Source organism: Zootoca vivipara, chromosome Z2 (assembly GCF_965207765.1).
Source record: "Zootoca vivipara chromosome Z2, rZooViv2.hap1.1, whole genome shotgun sequence".
Taxonomy (NCBI): Eukaryota; Metazoa; Chordata; class Lepidosauria; order Squamata; family Lacertidae; genus Zootoca; species Zootoca vivipara.
The window spans coordinates 35606718-35629596 of record NC_142585.1 but is presented as its reverse complement, the minus strand read 5'-3'; the positions used below and the strand labels follow the sequence as shown (position 1 = coordinate 35629596).

Genomic DNA, 22879 nt, shown 5'->3' with positions numbered 1-22879 from the left:
ATCGTCTCCGGCAGTGAGAATGATCCGGCTACTGTTTTATGTTGTTGTTTAGTCGTTTAGTCGTGTCCGACTCTTCGTGACCCCATGGACCAGAGCACGCCAGGCACTCCTGTCTTGCACTGCTGCTTCAGGCTGTTACACACTGCCTCCCGCAGTTTGGTCAAACTCATGTTCGTAGCTTCGAGAACACTGTCCAACCATCTCGTCCTCTGTCGTCCGCTTCTCCTAGTGCCCTCAATCTTTCCCAACATCAGGGTCTTTTCCAGGCAGTCTTCTCTTCTCGTGAGGTGGCCAAAGTATTGGAGCCTCAGCTTCAGGATCTGTCCTTCCAGTGAGCGCTCAGGGCTGATTTCCTTCAGAATGGATAGGTTTGATCTTCTTGCAGTCCATGGGACTCTCAAGAGTCTCCTCCAGCACCAGAATTCAAAATAATCAATTCTTCGGCGGTCAGCCTTCTTTATGGTCCAGCTCTCACTTCCATACATCACTACTGGGAAAACCATAGCTTTAACTATACAGACCTTTGTCGGCAAGGTGATGTCTCTGCTTTTTAAGATGCTGTCTAGGTTTGTCATTGCTTTTCTCCCAAGAAGCAGGCATCTTTTAATTTCGTGACTGCTGTCACCATCTGCAGTGATCAAGTAGCCCAAGAAGGTAAAATCTCTCACTGCCTCCATTTCTTCCCCTTCTATTTGCCAGGAGGTGATGGGACCAGTGGCCATGATCTTGGTTTTTTTGATGTTGAGCTTCAGGCCATATTTTGCGCTCACCTCTTTCACCCTCATTAAAAGGTTCTTTAATTCCTCCCTCCTCACTTTCTGCCATCAAGGTTGTGTCATCTGCATATCTGAGGTTGTTGATATTTCTTCCGGCAATCTTAATTCCGGTTTGGGATTAATCTAGTCCAGCCTTTCGCATGATGAATTCTGCATATAAGTTAAATAAGCAGGGAGACAATATACAACCTTGTCATACTCCTTTCCCAATTTTGAACCAATCAGTTGTTCCATATCCAGTTCTAACTGTAGTTTGTGATGACCAGCTTGTTCTCTTGACAGAACTCTATGAGCCTTTGCCCTGCTTCATTTTGAACTCCCAGTTGTCCCAACTTGCCAGTTGTTCCTTTTATCTCTTGATTCCCTACTTTAGCATTCCAATCCCCTGTAATGAGAAGAACATCCTTCTTTGGTGTCATTTCTAGGTGGTGTTGTAAGTCTTCATAGAATTGGTCAATTTCAAAAATTCCTTCAGTAGCACCTTAAAGACCAACTAAGTTTTTATTTTGGTATAAGCTTTCGTGTGCATGCACACTTCTTCAGATGTTGGTCAATTTCAGTTTCTTCAGCACCGGTAGTTGGTGCATAAACTTGGATTACTGTGATGTTAAAACATCTGCCTTGGATTCATATCGAGATCATTCTGTCATTTTTGAGATTGCATCCCATTACAGCTTTTGCCACTCTTCTGTTGACTATGAGAGCCACTCCATTTCTTCTACAGGATTCTTGCCCTCAGTAGTAGATATGATAGCCATCCGAACGGAATTCTCCCAATCCCATCCATTTTAGTTCACTGATGCCCAGGATGTCAATATTTATTCTTGTCATTTCATTTTTGACCACATCCAGCTTACCTCCATCCATGGTTCTTACATTCCAGGTTCCTATGCAATATTTTTCTTTACAGCATCGGACTTCCCCTTCGCTTCCAGGCATATCCGCAACTGAGCGACCTTTGGCTTTGGCCCAGCCGCTTCATCAGCTCTGAATCTACTTGTACTTCTCCTCCGCTCTTCCTCAGTAGCATGTTTTATAAGTCTATGCAAAATGAGTAATGAGGCAGAAGAGCGGCAAGCGGAGCCTGAGGCGACTCTACAGTTTTTCCTAACTCTAGGGTGGCGGGAGAGGGTGGAGAACGTGTTTTGAGCACGCGCGTTTGTGCACTTGCCTCTCATTTACTTATCTACCTCTGTGGGCGGAGCCATGGAGATGACTCTAAGACACTAGAAAAGGGAGGATCGGAGGGAGGATCGGCCTTTTCGCTGGAGTGAGAAGCTTCCGTCGCGAGGTGGGCGGGGTCAGTGCCCGGCGGAACAGCTTGAGCGAGCGGAGAGAACGAGAGACGAAGGCAGCAAGGTTGCCCGCGCCTGCGGGCCGGCTGTGAGCTACCTTGCCTCGGGCTCCTGTCCGGAACAGGAGGTGAATGAGGTGAGGGGCTGGGTGTGTGTGGGAGGCTTTGGCGAAGGTGTGGGGAGGAGGGCAAGGAGTAATACTCAACAGTTGCTTATGGTTCGGGGGCTGGCACTGCTATTCCCCGCTTCAGGTACTGTACTCCCCGCAGCATCTCTGTGTCCCTCCAGTTCTGCATGTTAGAAAATGCCTTTGCTGCATCCCTTTCTTCCCACTGTCATGGGAGAGTCCCCGTGAAATGTGCGCGTGTGCGTGTAATTCGCATGTTACACTTAGAGGGCGGTTCCGGGGGTTCCTCGCGTTTTCGCGAAGTTTTTAAAAGACCAATTAAGTTTGTCATTGGTATGCGCTTTCGTGTGCATGCACACTTCTTCAGATACACCATGTACAGTATCTGAAAGCTCATACCAATGACAAACTTAGTTGGTCTCTAAGGTGCTACACGGCTACCTACCTGTCTCTAAAAGACGGAAATCCTTGGGGTCGCTGCCGCTGCGCGGCCGGCAAGGTGGAGGGCTAATTACCGGGCTTTGGAAGAAGACACGGGGGGGTTCCCGGAGTTACTTGCATAGATATGTAGCCCCTTTCCTTATACTGTATGTGAAGAAATTTTATCCACATTTGTAGCATTGTTCTTTCTAGCAATTCTATGCCAACGGTACAGTTTAGTACAGTCTAATGCTTTTTAAATAACATTTTTAAATTAAATATTGTCTTGGTTTGCAAAAGTACATGGGTTGTCTCTTTTTGAGGTTGTAGACTTTTTTACATTTGAAGTGAGACATTAATGTTGTATGCAGAATAAAGTTGGGGAAGAAGGGGGAGAGGGGGTGGGTTGGGGTGGTAATACTTGGTGTAAGTGTGTGGTTTTTATGTCAGCGTCACTTGGGGCTTTCCCTTTCTAGCCATTTATTATATTTCCTTGGTACTGAGAGAGGTGGAGGAGGGTGGGCATGGCTGGTTGTCTTTAGCTGGTTGCAGTGAGATTTGTTTGCCTGCGGGCATGGGGAGGGGAATTGTTGGGTTGTTAGCCATATTGATTCATATGCTGTTGGTGGGTTCTTCTTGTTGTCTTGTTGGGTACAGCCTGAGAATGTTGAGCTGTTGTCTTCTTAGGTAAGCCTATGTTGAATCTCTCAACAGAACCATCTGGCAGTGGGTGCCTCCCCATATATATGGGTAGTGGGGTATCTAGTCACATACTGTAGATATCTTCATTGCCTGCTTTGTAAGACAGCATAAATATTGTCAAGGCCACAGGAGGATTAACCCAAGGAACAGGCAATTAATGCGTTCCAAGAGTGGAGATGGGGTGAGACAAGAGTTCTGTCCTTTCAGAAAATCCACAGAAAAATGCAGCTGTATTGTGTTGGAAGTGCTGCACCTCTGCTGTCAGAATCTGACCATTTTGCCATCCAGAGGGGATTCTCAGGCTATTGAAAGAGTTTATCTGCTTTTCTTTGCTCTTTACCTTCCTCATTCTCTGAATAAAATCCTTTATTGCCTACTTGAATCAAGAAAACCTTGGCCTGTTTGCCAGTATACTAGCACTGTGGCAGAGCAACTGCTTTGCATTCAGAAGGTCCCAGGTTCAATCCTCAGCATCCCCAGGTAAAGCTGGGGAAGTCCCCTGTCTGAAACCCTGGAGAATTGCTGCCAGTCACTGCAGACAGTATACCAGTGATGGCGAACCTATGACACGCCTGTCAGATGTGACACGCAGAGCCCTCACTGCTGGCACATTGGCCCATTCGTGCTGTTGTTGTTGGTTCCCCCCCATTTGTTCTTCTTTGCTAGAGCTTGTCTCAGCTGGTAGCCAGAGATTGGTATTTTTAACCCTTTCTGTGCTGTTTTTTCTGGCACTTTGGCAGACTATGTCGGTGCTGCATGTTAGTTCCAGCGAAGGTATTATTCATCATTTATTTCTGTTCTCTTTCCCCCCCAAAAAAAGCGCAGCAGCTTTGGGGCATACCCCCCTAAAAGCAAAGCAACTTTTGCAACCCCCCAAAAAACCTCCAAAACTTTAGTTAGCAGCTCCCCCCAAAAAAGCTCAACAACTCTGGGCACTTTGTGATAAATAAGGGTTTTTTGGTTTGGTTGGTTAAATAATTAATTTTTGGTTTATTAAATACAGTTATATATTACAATTATACATTTTTGTTATTTAAACTATAAATATCGCAAAATTATGGGTTTTTTTCTTAAAGTGACACACCAGCCGAGTTATGCTCAGTTTTTTGGTGAATTTTGACACACCAAGCTCAAAAGGTTGCCCATCACTGCATAGCATGGCCTCGGTCCAGTATACCTGAAGGAGCGTCTCCACCTCCATCATTCTGCCCAGACACTGAGGTCCAGCACCGAGGGCCTTCTGGCGGTTCCCTCGTTGCGAGAAGCCAAGTTGCAGGGAACTAGGCAGAGGGCCTTCTCGGTGGTGGCGCCTGCCCTGTGGAACGCCCTCCCAACAGATGTCAAAGAGGAAAACAACTACCAAACTTTTAGAAGACATCTGAAGGCAGCCCTGTTCAGGGAGGCTTTTAATGTTTAATAGATTACTGAGTTTTATTTTTCTGTTGGAAGCCGCCCAGAGTGGCTGGGGAAACCCAGCCAGATGGGCGGGGTATAAATAAAAAATTATTATTATAGTCAACATTGACCAAGATGAATCAATGGTCTTGTCATGGTATGTGGCAGCTTTCTGTGCTCCTATGCTGATGTGTTCTGCAAAAGTTGAGTTTATCTATCAATTATAACTTCATAATGATTTATAAAGTGCTTAAAATCTAAACATTGGATGATGATTAAAAAGAACGAACCTATGAAAGACTGGGAAAACTTATGGAAGAGATACCAAAATTTTACACCGAATTATGATTTGAAAGAGAACCTAATGAAAATGCAAAATAGATGGTATTTAACACCAGTCAAGTTGGCCAGAATGTATCCAGAAATGAGTAACATATGTTGGAGGTGCAACCAGGAAGTGGGAACTAATATACACATATGGTGGAATTGTAAACCAATCAGGGCGTACTGGGAAACAATTTACAAAGAACTAAAAAAAATACTGAAGTATTCATTTAAGAAATGCCCGAAATTGTTTCTTTTAGGAATGCTACCGGATGACATCAAACCCAGGGATAGATGTTGTATCAGTTATGCAGTAGCCGCCGCGAGAATTTTAATCACAAAAAACTGGAAGGCCACAAATACCCCGAGTAAAGAAGAGTGGCAAGAAAAATTATTTAATTACTATAATTTGGCAAAAAATATGATGAAATTAATAGTATAAAAAATGAAGATTCGAAAAATAATTGGAAGCTATTTTCAAATTACTTACAAAGTAAATTAGAGAAACCAAGTCTTATCTCCGATAACTAAAAGGCTTTATTTTTCGAAAAATAGTAACTGGGAGCTATGTAATGAAATAAACAAAACATGGAAGTCGAGAAATGTTAAGTAACGTAAGAAATCACTGAGAATAGGGTAATGGTGTGCAGAATTTGCCATTTGGGAGAAACGGGATAAGTTTAGAAACGGCTGTGAAGTCAGGGGGAAGGGGTAGGGACGAGATGTGAGGGAATTGAATAAGACAACTGTACAAAGTTATAACTGTATAGTTCTTTTTTAATTGTAATGACTGAAATACATAATAAAGTTTGATTAAAAAAAAAAAGAACGAACCATGCCCATACACTTAGTCTTAAATACCTACCCATAAGGAAGAGTAAGGCAGTCAAAAGGAGATGGAGATAGAGATATGGTGTGGGATAATATAGCCAAATTCATAATTTTATCACTCAGTTAATTTGTTACTGCATATCATTGTACAGGTGCTTGCTTTTATGCTGTTTTACAGATGTGACTGCCGCCTTATTGATTTGTGCAGTATGCCTGTAAAATAAATGTATTGGGAGGTAGCAGGTTACAAAGAACAGGAAAGAAGTGAGTCAGGGACAGTGGTATTAGGAAGTAATCTGTGGGTAAGCCAAGAAAAAAATGAATTTGGCAGAGTGAAAGTAAATGGGAAGAAACCAAAGTAACAAATTTGGCTAGTCTTTATCTGCTTTAATGTGTATTTGGGGTAGACATTTATATTTTATTGCCTTAAAGCAAGCTTATCCAAGAAGCAGTGAACAGTTTGTGTATTAAGGTTCCATAACTAAAGCTGAAGTTTGGGCACCCCTTCCCTTGTGATCTTGTGCAGTTGATTTATCACTCCAAATTCATAAGCTGCTTTTCCTCCCAAAAGGGAGCTTTGGAGCTAAAACATTAACCAAACTACTGGACATAATAGTTAATATTCATTGTAAAACTTCCTTAAATTATATTTCAAAGGCCTTGGCCTTTGAATTCCTTAAATTACATTTACATTTCAATGTAATTCCTTAAATTACATTTCAAAGTGTTAATATTCCTCCTTGCAAACTAGGGTGTGAGACTGCCTGGTTTGTCCTGGGAGCACAATAGGTTGCCAACAGAGTTGTGCATTTCTTCAAGGGTTGGCAGATTCCTTGCTCATTTTGACCCTGGATGGTTTTTTTGTGGGGGTGGGGGTGCATAATGGTCATGACTGAATAAATATCATCAAATCAATTTACATTTTAATGTTCGGCAGAATAGACGGCTGATGTACCAGTCTTAAGCATACTTAGTTCAGGGCCACAGTGATAGCCACCAGAGTGCTAATCTCTTCCCTTGTCTCTGAAAACCAGCCACAACTCTGATGCAGGGAGCCATTCTTTTTGACAAATATTTATGCTTTAACACAGGCACCCCCAAACTGCGGCCCTCCAGATGTTTTGGCCTACAACTCCCATGATCCCTAGCTAACAGGACCAGTGGTCGGGGAAGATGGGAATTGTAGTCCAAAACATCTGGAGGGCCGAAGTTTGGGGGTGCCTGCTTTAACACAACCTATGTTGTGCTGCCTTGTCAGCAGGAAGCTGGGAGATAGATGTACCAGTATGTGGGGAGTGTGTGTTGGTAAAAGTTACATTGGCACATTAAGTCATTCAGTCACAAAATAATATTGATAGTTCTTGTATGTACAGATGTGAACCTGTGTAGGGGAGCTTCCCCCTGAGGTAATTTGGGAGGGGCTGTAGCTCAGTGATGGAGCTGCACTCACTTTGCATGCAGACAGTACAAGGTTCAGTCCCCAGCATCTCCAATTAGGGCTTTGAATTGCCCCTGTTGGAAACCCTTTGGGTTGATTTGGCAAACTCATTTATGTTCTTATGCCAGGCTTGGTATAAGGTAGCTTTGTGTGTTACTGAACTTGGCTCAGGTCATTTCTGTGCTCATGTTTTCATATAATTAAAACAATAATTTATCTAACCTTTTCCTTATTTTTGTGTTTATCTACAGAATGGAGACGTGCTGTTGGTGCACCCCTATTAATTCAGTTGCCACCACCTTAAAGCGCTATGCCTCCTCTTCATTGCCCCCAGATAAATTTGCTGCAGCCAACGAAGACCTTTGTTACTGTTTGGAGTGTGTGGATGAGTATCATAAAGCGAAGGATGAGATGCCATCCTTACATGAGGTAATTTGCTTTCATTTACAGTGGTACCTCTACTTACAAATAACTCTACTTACAAATTTTTCTACTTACAAATGGAGCTCCGTCCGCCATCTTGGATGCGGTTTAGATAGGATTTTTTCTACTTACGAATTTTTAGATAGGGTTGCTTCGACTTACAAATTTTTTCTCCCAATGCATTCCTATGGGATTCGACTTACAATTTTTTTCGACTTACAAATGTGTGTTCGGAACACATTAAATTCGTAAGTAGAGGTACCACTATTCACCTGGTGGGAGAGATGGGCGGTCACCTGACAAGTTATGTTGTCAGGTGACTCATTCCCCCCTACCCTATGTGATATGCAGCACTTTAAAGCCCCAACAACAAAATGTTGGGGCTGCCAAACAAATCTCTACCTATCTTCCAAATGCTGAATGCTGCTTTCAGCTCTAAGTTAGTCGGTCATGCCCATTAATTAAACAGGAACCAGCTCAGATTGAATACAATCCACTGTAGGGGTTTTGAAGTTGAATTCACAAGGTGGCTGCAGCAACTATGAAAGTAAATTATGTGCAGTTGATTCACTTTGGAAATGAGTCTTTCTTAGTGTAAAATAAAAAAGTGGTCTGCAAATCCTTTTCTTTGCCTTGTTACTTTTTCTCTATCTCCTTAAAAATAAAGTCCTTGTTCCTCTAGTTCTGAAAACAAATTTCAGATTAACTGTTTCTGTTTAGGCTTTCAAGTGGTGTTTGATGTTTTGTTTAGTTTTGTCTCTGTCCTTTGGTGTACTGTAACTCAAAATCTGAATTGCACAGAGAATGATCTAACGAAGTCTACACAAGTGTTTTTAAAAGCTGCAGACTTTGGAGGGTTCCCCCCTCCCCATGCCCAGATTTTTTCTTTCCTCTGCCGTGTCCTTCTGTTTTATACTTTTGAATGCCTATCCTGTTGTAATTAAACTCTAGTTCCTATTTGCAGTATACAGTGGTACCTCTTTTTAAGAACTTAATTCGTTCTGGAGGTCCTTAACCTGAAAGTGTTTTTAACTTGAGGTACCACTTTAGCTAATGGGGCCTTCCGCCACTGTGTGATTTCTGTTCTCATCCTGAAGCAAAGTTCTTAACCCAAGGTACTATTTCTGGGTTAGCGGAATCTGTAACCTGAAGCGTCTGTAACCTGAAACATCTGTAACCCAAGGTACCACTGTACAGTATATGGAAGACAGCCCTGGGTCTTTTGCCCCTTTAATTAGTTCTCTTTTCCCTCCTATAAAAACTATGCAAGACACTTTCTTTTAAAGTTTAAATAACAAATACAGTGGTACCTCTACATACAAATTTAATGCATTCTGAACGCACATTCGTAAATCGAAAAAAATTGTAAGTCGAATCCCATAGGAATGCATTGGGAGAAAAAATTTGTAAGTCGAAGCAAGCCTATCTAAAAATTCGTAAGTAGAAAAAATTCTATCTAAACCGCATCCAAGATGGCGGACGGACCTCCATTCGTAAGTAGAAACATTCGTAAGTCAAGTCATTCGTAAGTAGAGGTACCACTGTAGCTTTTCCTTTAGTGTATTCGCAGTTGCAGATTAAAAGATACAATGAAGGTGGATGTTTCTTAAATTGCTAATACGTATTACATAGGCTACACTAGGGGTTCCCAAACTAAGGCCCAGGGGCCGGATGCGGACCAATCACCTTCTAAATCCGGGCCACGGACGGTCCGGGAATCAGCATGTTTTTACATGAGTAGATGTGTGTTTTTATTTAAAATGCATCTCTGGGTTATTTGTGGGGCATAGGAATTGGTTCATATTTTTTTTCAAAATATAGTCCAGCCCCCCACAAGGTCTGAGGGACAGTAGACTGGCCCCCTGCTGATAAAGTTTGCTGACCCCTGGGTTACACTGTTACAGACTAACTAACCAGGGCAGACAGTAGTGCAACATAACATACCTGATGCTGTAACAGTTAAGACTGTTCTACTAACTGTCATAGAGTTCTACAGCTTTTGCAATTAACCCTTCACATATGCATTTTGGATGCTAACATTCCACATACATATTGAAGCCTTAAGGAGTTATTGCTCACTAGTGTCTTCAGCCCGTTAAATAAACGGGCGCTAGAATGCATGCTGGCTCCTCGATCCGGTGCTCCGCGCAGCGCTGATCAGCGCCGACCCGGCAGGCCGCCAGATCAAGGAAGCGGCCTGCCGGGTCGGCACCCAGCAGCGCTGCACGAAGCACCGGGGGACTGGCGGCGGGGAAGGCAGGCAGGCGCTTGCTCTATTGCCTGCCTGCATTCCCCACTGCCTGTCACACGAAGATCGGCGGGCGCCGCTTGCCGGGGTTTGTCAACCCCGGCAAACATCGCCCGCCGATCTTCGGCTCGGGGAAGCAGGCAGGGAGACGCAACAGCCCGCAGCTTCCCGGGCTGTTGCGTCTCCCTGCCTGCTTCCCCAAACTAAAGCGTGCGGGGGACAGAGCCGAATTGCGGCGCGGGGGGGGGGCTTTTCGCCGTTTGCCTCCCCCTTCACTCCGGGAAGTCAAACAGCGAAAAGCCCCCACCGCGCCGCACTTCGGCTTGGGGACTGGCTTGGCGGCGGTGGGAAAAATAGGAGGAATTCCTCCTCTTCTTCCCGCCGCCGCCAAGCCAAAGCCGGCTTCCCTCGGCGCCTGCTGCCGCTTCGGCCGAGGAAGCGCCGTCCCATGCCGGAGGTGCGCGGCAAGGCTGCCGGGGGGAGCGCTTCTTTCCCCCGCCGCCTCGCCGCGCACCTCCAGCATGAGACTGGGCTTCGGAACGGCGGTTGGCGGAGCGGCGGTTGGCCGTTGTCCCTCCGTCCAATCCCTGTGTCTCTGGGGTACATGCGCAGTACCCCAGGGACACACGGGACATCTGGACGCAGGGACAACATGGACATTATTATATAGGATTACATTCTGACATGACACACTTTTTTTTTGCTCTTCATTTTTGAATACCAGTAACTTTTATCTAGGTTTGGCATAATAAATGATGCATATAAATAGACAGTCGTCACATGTCATTTGTTTATCACAAAAATAGCATAATAAATGTGCAGTAATACCTACAACATATGATTCATCATTAGTGATCAATGTATAGTTTCTTGGTTCGTGAATTGGTTAAAACAAAAGCAAAGGGGAAATAGTACAGAGTAGAGTTAAAAAATAGCATTTAACGTTGTATTGCCAAACATCCAATACAGTACTTAAATTAAATTAAATTAAGTACTGTACAGTGGTACCTCGGGTTACAGACGCTTTAGGTTACAGACTCCACTAACCCAGAAATAGTACCTCAGGTTAAGAACTTTGCTTCAGGATGAGAACAGAAATCGTGCTACAGCGGCAGCAGGAGGCCCCATTAGCTAATGTGGTACCTCAAGTTAAGAACAGTTTCAGGTTAAGAACAGACCTCCAGTTCTTAACCTGAGGTACCACTGTATGAGTAATAATCATGCTCCTTTTAAATTATCGATGAAACAATAAATAGTTTTGGTGTATTGACGAATTTGGGAGGGGGAGTTCAAAGTGAAGATAATTACATTTAAATTTAAATTTGGATTAACCAAATTGAGCCAAATGCTGATGAGGGAAATGCTATGTGTGAACCATAAATATTTTGTTAATCTCTCAAGGAGGACTGTTTCCAAACTGTTTTGTACCAATTGTCTATCATTCTGCCAGAAAGGTCTTTCCAGTGTCTGGTTATGTTGCATCTCGCCACTTGCAATAGATGGCTGTTTTGAAATACATTTATTAAATAAATTCATTAAAGCTACCGTAATTCTAGCTTTAACCAGACTTCAATATTTTTTTTGGGGGGGGGGAGTATTCTGGATTTTTGGATTTCCACCACATGTGGGATATGTACCAGGTGTGGAGCAGCCCCTCCAGCAAAGTGGTGAGGTGCCAGGGTGGATCATTTCCATCTTCCTGGGGGTTAGGTACCACCCATATGAGTTTTAGGATTTACAGATTCACAGAATCATAGAGCTGGAAGGGACCACAAGGGTAATCTAGTCCAATCCCCTGTAATGCAATAATCTTTTTGCCCAATGTGGGGCTTGGACCAATGACCATGAGATTATCATGCTCTACCAACTAAGCCATTCTCTATTGTTTGCCAAAATAGACTTAAATGGGGTTTTTCTGTCCAATGTCTATTCCATTGACCTGGATCAAATTCATAGCCAAAATCACATTCCCTTTGATGTTTATTAGGGTCAAGTGAATCCACTGAGTAGAATGCTATAGATTATGGGTGTTATATATGGGCCATGTCCTTCTTTGGCAATTGCAAGTCTTTCAAATGGGGCCATTGGCCTTGTGGCTGCCTTAGTGGTGACAGTTTGCTTACTGGGTTAGCAAATAAAGTGCAGATTTGGAGAAGTAGCAGCCAAGGGTTTGTAAGTGTCCTTATTTAGTCCATATTTTTTGATCTGATAGTGGTGTATTTCTGTTATAAAAGTCACACAACTGATATAAACCTTCTGTTCTCCATCTGGCCACATCAAATTGTCAAGAAGTGTTGTGAAATTGTGGGTGGAAGGTGAGGGCTACCAGAGGGGACAGTGCTGGAGTTAGTCCTGCCTTCTCTTTCCAGGCAAGCATATATTGTATGATTGTCAAAACTGACACAGCTGAAACTCTGTTTATACTCAAGCAAGATATTCCCCAAATTCTCATGCTGAACTATGGCACGTATCTTAAATCATAATGCCCTTGATAACCTCGTGAGCAGCCCCTTAAATCACAGCTGCATCGGGTTCACATTTTTGTATTATAAATCAGATAAGCATCTCTCCTGCTTGAGGAGTCAGAAAGCAATTAGCTGACCCAGAGGTTTTAAAAGACCCTTTTTCAAAATTTGTCTTAATTTGGGGCCAAATTGCATTTTAAAAAGGACTGCCTGCAAGTAGTCACATTTCAGACGTTCAAAGGCCTTGATGTCTAAGGTGATGACTACCAGTGGGGAGGTTGTCTGTCTACAATGTTTATGTTTAAAAGCTTTTTGATAGGTCAGGTGATGTTTCAATGGAGGACAAGACCAGCTTGGTCTTGGGCTTAGTCTGGGGCTATTTGTTTGTATAACAATGTCTTAATCCTGTTGACTAGCACTCATGTAGAAATTTCATAATCGGAGAGACTGGCTAAAAAGATTCTACTTTTTGGTGGTCTTTAAATGGTTTTGGGATAGCTATAACCTTGGTGTGGTACCATGTTTTGGTGATATATGTTCCTCTCATTGGGCCATTAAATAAGAGCATCATATATGATAATAATGTTTCTTTGAATTGTTTATAAAGCTCAGAAGTGAAGCCACCAGGTCCTGGGGCTTTATGTGGTTTCGGTTTTTTTAAGAATATTGTCAATTTCTTATAGGGAGATAGGGGTATCTAAAAAAAGGTTTTTTCATGAGTTATGAGGGTATAGGTAAGTTTTCTAATAATTGTGGATATCTTTTGAGGGGGGATTGTGGGTTATATAATTTAGAATAAGAGGAGGGAGTTGCACTGCAGATTTGTTTTGATGTGCTTGGATTTTTCTTTCTCATGTAATGGGCGATTTCCAGAGTGATTGTCATGTTAGTTTACTGCAGCCTAAACAACAAATTTATTGATCTTTAGGTGCCACAATATGAGGGTTATTGCTGCAGTTTTTGTATTTCTTGCGTCTGCCAGCATTTAGCATTTCTATTGTATTGCTTCCTTTTCTGCTTGACTTAATACTTACACATCCTTTCAGCATTACTTAACCTTGTCGGTGGCCCCTGACTTATAAAATGGCTTGTTATCCTTTGCCCTGACCTTTCAGAAACAGGGCCATATAATCTTTTCTGAAAACTGGCACAGCACAGTGGAAAAATGTAAACAGTGAGAATTCGAGTATGGTTGAAAACTCATCAGATTACAAAATGGCCAAGGATATGTTTTGTCTGGCTCCTGAATACAATCAATGTACAACACCATTTGCCAGTCCTGAGCTCCATCCTGCTTTGACCCTCCATTTGCAACATTTCTGTGTTTGCATAACTTTTAAATCTATTTCTTAATTTAAAAATCTCTCCCCTGCAGCTACCAGTTGGATCACTAGTCTCTGTAGCTCAGTACTGCGTACACCAACCGGCAGCTGCTCTCCAGGCTGCTCTCCAGGGTTTTAGACAGGGAGTCTCTCCCAGCCCTGCCTGGAGATGTCACTGGGGACTGAACCTGGAACCTTCTGCATGCAAAGAAGCTGCTCTGGACCTGAGCTGCAGCCCTTCAACTTGCAGGGCCTCAGTCTGGACCTCTATGGGGTAGAATCCACATGTATTTGGGGGTGAGGGAAGCAAAGGTTTATAAGGAATCATGGAGGCACATAGGAGTGTGCAAAAGCTAAGTTTAGAAACTTGCTTTACATACAGGGCTGTCCCTCCTGATTTCTCTCAGCCTCAGTTTATAGATGTGAGAAAATACAGGATAGGTGGGCTAGGCTTTTGGCCCAGCTATGGAACCAGCTATGGAATAATAGCCCAGTGTCAAGAAGATACATGGCTGAGGTTATTCCTATTAAGCATCACCAGTCGTCGTCCTCCTCAAAATACACAGGAAGTCTTGAGACAGTCAGGAATTCGAGGTTTTAGAAAAAGAATGTGTTTTGGGTTGCTGGGGAATAAAAAAGAGGTTGTAAAAATAAAAAAGAGGCAGTTTAGTCATGATGGGCACAACCCACGTAAGCTGTCTGCAGACAAATGCCAGCTCCCTCAGCCTGAAAGCGGAGATGAGCACCGCACCCCATAGTCGAATTCGACTGGACTTAACTATTCAGGGGTCTTTTAGCTTTACCTAACCATACAGTATTGAAACTGTTAAAATTATAGAATCTCCTTCAGTTGAGATGAGATTCTAAACATTCCTTATCAACTAATCAGAGTCAAAAACAGCTGTTTTCCCAGCACCTGTCCTCCCAATTAAAATATATGGTTTTTAAGCTCACGTAAAATTAAAATAGATCAAACAGATACGTTCCTTTCCTGTATGTTGCAATTAACATTAACAGCTGAGCTAACCGGCTTCAAAACTTCTCAAAATAAAAACAAATTAAAACAGACTACAGAGCTCAAGGACAAGTAGCTTTGCCCATTGCCATCTTCTCCATTTTATTTCCTTTGTTCTCTGGTGAAGCTCAAACAAAAATATTTTAACTTTTAGTTACTGTTTTTCAACCGGATTAATTTTTCCTGGCTTTCCTACACTAGACAGATTTATGCTAATTTACAACCTGAGATTGTACAAATCTATTTCTTGAACTCCTGTTATGAATAGGTAACTGTAATTTTTTTTCTTTTTCTCCATCTAACATACTTGGAAATCTAACATACCAACTAGGGTGGCAGAGAAAGACAAGGGGCAGAATTGTCTCAAGAATAAGTAATTTTGCATAATGTAGTTTTGATTTCATTTATGCTATATCATTGTGAGTTATACTTCCTGGAATGCAGTCATTGTTTATGATACATTAAAAAAAAAACCAAAACAAATCCTTTCTGGTTGCTACTACTTGCCCACTTATGCCTTTTAAATAGAGATCTTTCCCAGTCTGTATCTCCTTTGGAACTGTTTTTAGATCTTTTAAGTGTTTTATTACTTGCGTGTCTGGTGCTCTGGGATCCTTTTGGGATGAAGAGTGGGAATGTTTTAAAATAAATAATAATCTGTAGGTTCTATTTCTAGCTAGCATCTTTTTAGGGTCACAGAGTTAGTTGCTGCAATCTCTGTTCTATAATTCTGTAGTTAATTTATTTTCAAATTACAGATCCTTTGGAAGCTTGAAACCACTCGTCTTATTGCCCATTTTGAGAAATCAATGCCGAAGGAAGATGTCATCTATATCCTGGACAATGATGAGGAAAGACAGGTGCAATGCCGGGATTCCGACTTCGAGAAAAAAGTTAGAGTGCCATTGTTGGAAATACTGAAATACCCCTACCTATTGGTTCATAAAGACCTCAGTGAGTATCTCGGGGCACCTAAACTTGATCTGGTTCTCCCTTGCATACGGTAGTTACAGTATTTGAAAACAGCTACTGAAACAGGTTGTGACAAATCACTTAGTGGTTGCATTCTCAGGATACACCAGGTGGTGGTAGGTTGACTGGGCTATTTTGTACTATTTTTTCCCTCAGAAAATCTTGTACACAAAATTATTATTACAGTACTACTATATTATGTTGCCATCACAAGTGATCAGAAATTGTGGCCTGGGTGGTGTTGCTCACTTGACTTCCCCAAGACATGCATCCCTGCTGTTTACTAAAAGCAGGAGGGTAGAATTCTTTTTGTTGCAGGCACCTGTGTATTAACAGTGCTGGAAAGACAAGCTGTGGATTTGTTTTGGTCCAGCCATATAGTAAGGTGCCTAGGGAAGGTTTGCCAACTCTCTCCTGTGTATATATGTGTGTGTGTGGGGGGGTGTGTTTCATTAAAATGCCAGACAGGTATCTCCCTTAAGAAAATTTATAGGATAAAACCCTCTGCATAGTGTTGATCTATGCAGAGGGTTCCACAGAGTCCATTCCTGTTCTATGAATCTTTGAAAATGGCTTTCATCTTATGCAAGGATCATTTCCCTTCAAATTATGGTTATTTCAGCAGCCCTAACAATTAGTGTTCTCTTTTTTTTGAATTGTAGGCATACTGTTTGTGAGGACCCTATGCAGAATGGAGGTAATCAACTACCCCTGCCAGGTGTTTGGGAAACACCCAGGGATCTATTTGCTCATGGTACACCCTAATGAATCGGTGAGCTCCTTTAATTTCCTTCTTCATTTTCAGTTTTGCTTCCCAGGCTTAAATGTAGGATTAAGCTGCCTTAACCATTGGCCAAATGAAAGAAAGTCCTTATGCACAGAATTGTAGAGTTGGAAGGGACCCAAGCATCACCTAGTCCAACCCTCTGCAATGCAGGAATCTCAGCTAAAACATCCATGACAGGTGGACACCCAATCTGTTTAAAAACCTCCAAGGAAGGAGAGCCCACCAACTTCCAAGGGAGTATCTTCCACTGTCAAACAGCTGTCACTGCTAGAAAGTTCTTCCTTATGTTTAGTCAGAATCTCATTTCTTGTAAATTGAAGTCATTGGTTCAAGTTCTCCAAGCAGGAGAAAACAAGCTTGCTCCATTTTCCACATGACAGCCCTTAAGATATTTGAAGATGACTATCATCTCTCCTCTGAGTCTCCTCTTGTCCAAGCTAAACATACCCAGCTCCTTCAACCATTCCTTATAAGGCTTGGTTTCCAGACCCTTTATCATCTTGGTTGCCCTCTGTATACATTTCAGCTTGTCAATATCCTTTTTAAATTGTGGCGCCCAGAATTGTGGTAGCTTGTCAATATCCTTTTTAAATTGTGGTGCCCAATATTCCAGTTGTAGTCTAACTAAGGGAGAATAGAGTTGTACCTATACATCCCTTGATTTGGACACTACACTTCTGTTGATGTAGCCTAGAATAGTATTCACTCTTTGTTCTGCTGAATCGCAGTACTGATTCATGTTAAGCTTGTGGTCTACTAAGACCCCTAGATATGTACCACTGGCAAGCCAGGTGCCCTCCCATCATATATTTGTGCAACTGGTTCTTCCTGCCTAAAGTACAGGAGCTATTGAAATTCATTCTGGAAGTTTGGACCCAGTTCTCCAATCTGTTAAGGTCCTCTTGAATTCTGATTCTGTCTTAAGTGCCATTAGCTACCCCTCCCAGTTTGGTGTCACCTGCAAATTGGATGAGCATCCTCTCAATTCTTTCCTCCGGTTCATTTATAAAGACACTGAACAACAGGCCCAGGACAGAACCCTGCAACACCCTATTTGTCACTTCTTTCCAGGATGGTGAGGAACCATTCTTGAACACTCTTTGAGTTCAGTTATTCGGCCTGCTACAAATCCACCTAACCGTTACCTCGTCCAGCCCATATTTTACCAGCTTCTTCACAAGTATATAATGGGAGACTTTGCCAAAAGCCTGACACAAATCTGTATTTTTCACATTACGTTAACAAGTTTGAGAAAACAATGGTTCCAACAATGCTTTCCTTAATAGTTCTAGGAAATAACAAACAAGCTGTTCTGTGTTCTATATATTAATAGAAACACCTTGAACTTGGCCTGGTAACAAACCAACATGTTGGTCTGTGAGCATGTGTGTTATATGCTGACAAGGTCTCGCACCTTTCAGCAGCCATGATGCACCATTCTGCACTAACTGCAGTACAAGGAAAACCCCACACAGCTCATTGCATTAATGCAATATTGAAGCCACCAAACCTTTATAGGAAGCTTGTTCTTTTAATCAGGCTGAGGGCCTGGCAACAGAAATCTCTGCCTGGTTAAGACCCTTGGGGGGGGGGCTACCCTGTGTGAGAAGAAATAAAAAACCCTAACTTTTGTAAGTATCTCTAAAGGGTGGCTAAAGGGTGAGGTATAAAAAAAAACTTGTATCTAACTTCTACTTAGAAGAGATCTATTGATGTTAACAGTCCTAAGTTAGTAATGCCCATCAATTTCAATGGGTCTACTCTGAGTAGGACTGACACTGGATTCAACCTAAAGTAACATCTCAGCTGTTCTATACTGTTGTTAACACAGTTTTATTTTTAGTGATTCCACCCAGGTTTTTTATTTGTTTTTGATAAGTTGTTGTTAAAATATCCCTGTCCCTCATTTTCTGGGATGATTGGTAAGTGAGGAGGCTGTGGAGAAGTCCACGGCTTTCAAGTAAGTTTCCCCCGAAAGATATCTACACTGTCTGGTTTGGAATGTGAACCTTTAGGTTAGACTTGGTTACCAGTTGTCTTTCACACCAACTTGGCATCTGCCCCACTTTCCATAACAATAGCTGCTCTGATTCCTTCCCATAGTAATTAATAATGTCCCTTCAAATCCACAGATCCGTCGATGGGCCATTCTGACAGCCAGGAGTCTGGGAAAGGTGGACAGGGACGATTACTATGACATCCAAGAAGTGCTAACTTGCTTGCTCAAAGTTATAGAGCTGGACCTCTTTGAAAATGCTTGTGTTTATAGCCCCAGAACAATTGAGAAGGGTAATCTCATCTTGTTGCCTGACCACCTGTACGATAGTACCAGTTACAAAAACTACTGGCTAGGTGAGTAGAAGCAAGCTGAGATGGTCTGAAGGGTAAAGGGATTTAGGCATGCCCCATTCCACTGGGTGTGGTAACATTGTGGTACAGCAGAAATATCTAAACTTTCTTTCTCCCTTTGGTGAGAGCCACATTGGCTCATAACGAATGCTCTGAGGGTCTCATGCCAGCAGTGCTCCCAAAATGGGTATGGGGTGAAAGTGGGTGCAATGACCATATGCACAGCCTCTGCCTCTGCCTAACACACACACACACACACACACACACAACAACAACAACAACAACATAGGAAGTTGATTGACCATTGGTCTATCCAGCTAATAGTTCACATTGACTGGGGCAGCATCTCTCCCCAGGGGTTGTATTCCAGCCCTCATCCATGAAATCAGGTGCCACAATAAACCTATTAGGCTTCTCTCCCCACACCCAGCTCATCTCTGGCCTTTCAGATGTTTCTGGAGTACATTTATTATCCTCTTCTTATTTTTGGACATGTCAGCTGGGGATGATGGGAGTTGTAGACCAATAACATGTGAAGGGCCACAGGTTTGTCCACCCACCCCACCCCCTTTAAGGCATCGCCAGGCTCCTTTTCCTCCTGTTCCATTTATAATTAAAACTTTGCTTCCTTATCATTGACTTTGTGGCGCTTAACAGTTATATATATCATTATGCTTTAATTCAGGGGTCAGCAAACTTTTTCAGCAGGGGGCCGGTCCACTGTCCCTCAGACCTTGCGGGGGCCGGACTATATTTTTGGGGGGGAATGGAACAAATTCCTATGCCCCACAAATAACCCAGAGATGCATTTTAAATAAAAGGACACATTCTACTCATGTAAAAACAGCAGGCAGGCCCCACAAATAACCCAGAGATGCATTTTAAATAAAAGGACACATTCTATTCATGTAAAAACATGCTGATTCCCAGACTGTCCGCGGGCCGGATTTAGAAGGCGATTGGGCCGCATCCGGCCCCGGGGCCTTAGTTTGGGGACCCCTGTTTTAATTCAACCATTCAATCCATGTATCTACAACCTGGCTAAATTCTAAAACAACGGTTCCTGTCCCAAGGGATGTGTAATGTAAAGCAGGGGTAGCTAACATGGTTCTCCTCATATGTTGCTGGACTCCACCTCCTTAAGCCCCAGTCAATATGGCCTATTGCCAGGGATGGTGTGCTCCCAAACTCTGGAGGACACAAACAGTCTAAAGTTTGAGAGGACTGTAAGCAGGTGCAATTACAATAAGTAGGTTTTAGTTTGGTTATGGATTAAGATTGGGGGTTAAGGCAATGCCCAGTTTCTGAACTTTGTAATTTTCATTGTTGTAGGTATCTGTATGATGCTGATGGTGCTGGATGAGCAAGCCATGGATTCGATGTTGCTTAACCCTGAAAAGCAGACAGACTTCATGCAATGCATAATAAGTACCCTTAAGAAAGACACGGATGGTAATTAATTAATAATATTTGAGGGCGGTGATAAAAGTAAATTAAAAATAGTCTGAATAGCCATAAAACTTGCATGTCAAATTATTTAATGTTCAAATGCTATAGTGCATGATGGCTGACTGCTAGTTTCTATGCTTATAAGAAACAGACCTCAAATGTCATTGAAAGTTTGTTTTTCTTATGTGTTTTGCAGTTATTGGGTGAGATCTAACTAAGTCATAGATTAGACACATTGGTTAATGAAAGTCCATTGATTTCATTGGAGTCTAGATTATTAACTGAAGTTTGATATCACCAAATAGGTTTTAGGGAGTTTCTTTTTGGAGAATCAGGTGTGATTTCTTCTGAGGAGGAATAGAAATCTGTTTTTAGACTGTGCCTTATTTCTAATTGAAATTGCATAAATTGATACCTGTAACTTGCCTTCCTTTATCCGTAATGCTTCTGTTTTGGTTGCTACATGAGAAATTCAGTTTAAAAACATTACACCCCACCCTACCCAATGTGCTTTGGCTCATGCATATTTACCTGCAATGTAATATCTTCTTTCAGCACAGTTGATAATTAAAATCATTTAGGTTTCTGCAGACCTTTATTCTTACTTTTGTTTGCTAATGAGCGCTGTTGTGTTAATTGGCATTTTCCTGCAGCAGAGAGGGAATCCTCACATGGATTGTTCCCCCCCCATCCACACTTGCTCCACAGGCAGGAATATGTAGATTAGACAGATCTTACCTCAGTGGTAAGGAAGAGGTACAGTACCTAAGTGGTAATTGCCTCGTTTCCTTCCTGCCCCGCTGCTGGGCCGTTTGCTTCATGGGGAGAAGCTTTCATTTCCTTGAGGCACATTTAATTAGAGAATCCAACGACAAAAAGTCGCAGCCTCCATTTTGGACCAATTTCTCAGGTGAGGAGGCCGGAGGAGCAGAGGCCACCCACAGCAGTGGGCGGGTCTCCCTTGGTGTACCCTCAAGCTTGCCAAGAACTGCATCCCAGGAGCCAGCAGAGGAACAGCCAGCAGAGAGAACTGAGGCTTTGTAGGGCCCACAGCAGCTGGGCCTTGCACCACCCCCTCAATTACTGATTGACAGCACCACACCCCACACTGAGTACTGTCAGTGAATCCGGCAGGCATTGGCCCAGAGTGCAGGAGTTGGTTTAGTCCCAGTCCCTCAGATGGCATTTCTTGGGCCTACTCTTTTCTGAGCCAGTGCCCAAGGTTTTGGCGGGAAACAGGGCCTCACACTTGTTTTGTGCTGAGAGTTTTGCCCACCTGTTGAAGATCCTAGCAATAACTGTGCCCAAGAACACTGGAGCTGCTGGTGGTGCCGGCGGCGGTGCCAAAGTAAAGATTGTTCCAGTCCTTCAACCCTTTTGGCACCTTTTCCATCTGTTCTCAGTATCTGGGGATAGTCACTCCTTAGGCCCCAGGTCCTAGAAGGTTTTTTTATACCTTTCAACCTGAGACTATGGCTAAATGCTGAGTTCCCCACCGTACCTCTGTGTGTTCGATACAGTGGGTACAATGACAGCCAAGGACACAGGTGAATTTCCTAGGAACTCAGATGATAAGACTTCATTTGACCTTCCGGTGGTGCCTATAGCCCTGGAAGCTAGCAGTACCAGCGGGATGGGCAGAGATTCTAGCCCTGGCAAATAGCAGAACCAGTTCTCACCTAGTTCTAGAGAGACTGGACAGAATCGGCAGGGAGGAAAGAAGTCAACTTAGTCCTGCCTAGAGATGTAATATTCCAAGAACTTTGAAGCCATGAGAAACCCCCCCCCCCTGTTTTTTTCCGGGGGAAATGGGAATTTGGGGGGAAATTGAAAACAAGTTCAGTGCGGAGTAGTTTTACAAATTGCGTGAAACACAGCGTAGATTAAAGTATTATGCTTGTGATAAAACGTGTAACCACCCGTTTTGCAACAAAAAAGCAAGAAACCATCAACATAAAAAATAATCAGATTTGCCCCTTAGCACCAACAGCAAATAAAGTTAAGGTCCACTTCAATATTTAAGCTCCACTACCCTTTGAGTACCCTTTGAAGGGACCCAGGTGGCGCTGTGGTTAAACCACTGAGCCTAGGGCTTGCTGATCAGATGGTCGGCGGTTCGAATCCCTGTGACGGGGTGAGCTCCCGTTGCTTGGTCCCAGCTCCTGCCAACCTAGCAGTTCGAAAGCACCTCAAAATGCAAGTAGATAAATAGGAACCGCTACAGCGGGAAGGTAAACGGCGTTTCCATGTGCTCCTCTGGTTTGCCAGAAGCGGCTTTGTCATGCTGGCCACATGACCTGGAAGCTATACGCCGGCTCCCTCGGCCAATAATGCGAGATGAGCGCGCAACCCCAGAGTCGGTCACGACTGGACCTAATGGTCAGGGGTCCCTTTACCTTTACCTTACCCTTTGAGTAGTGCTTTTTTAAAAAAAACAAAAACAGAAGACACTTTATTTTATCTCATTTTCTGAACTACTGCTATCATTTTCCATTTCTACTTGCTCTTCCTCTTTGTCATTTATTTTATTATTATTATTAT

At 42.9% G+C, this 22879-nt stretch overlaps 1 protein-coding gene across 3 annotated transcripts in view; it reads left to right on the top strand.

The window, feature by feature from the left end:
- The first annotated feature begins 1970 nt into the window (after positions 1-1970).
- The window catches only part of SETX (senataxin), a 52020-nt gene continuing 31111 nt past the window's right edge, over positions 1971-22879 (top strand). For 2 of the 3 annotated variants that reach the window (XM_060270114.2, XM_060270112.2), the window contains exons 1-6: positions 1971-2207; positions 7560-7737; positions 15540-15735; positions 16416-16525; positions 18673-18892; positions 20222-20341. In XM_060270114.2, the coding sequence (XP_060126097.2) occupies positions 2203-2207; positions 7560-7737; positions 15540-15735; positions 16416-16525; positions 18673-18892; positions 20222-20341 (829 nt within the window). In that variant the 5' untranslated portion in view covers positions 1971-2202. The remainder of the gene's footprint in view (positions 2208-7559; positions 7738-15539; positions 15736-16415; positions 16526-18672; positions 18893-20221; positions 20342-22879) is intronic. The other variant, XM_060270113.2, reaches the window with a different exon arrangement.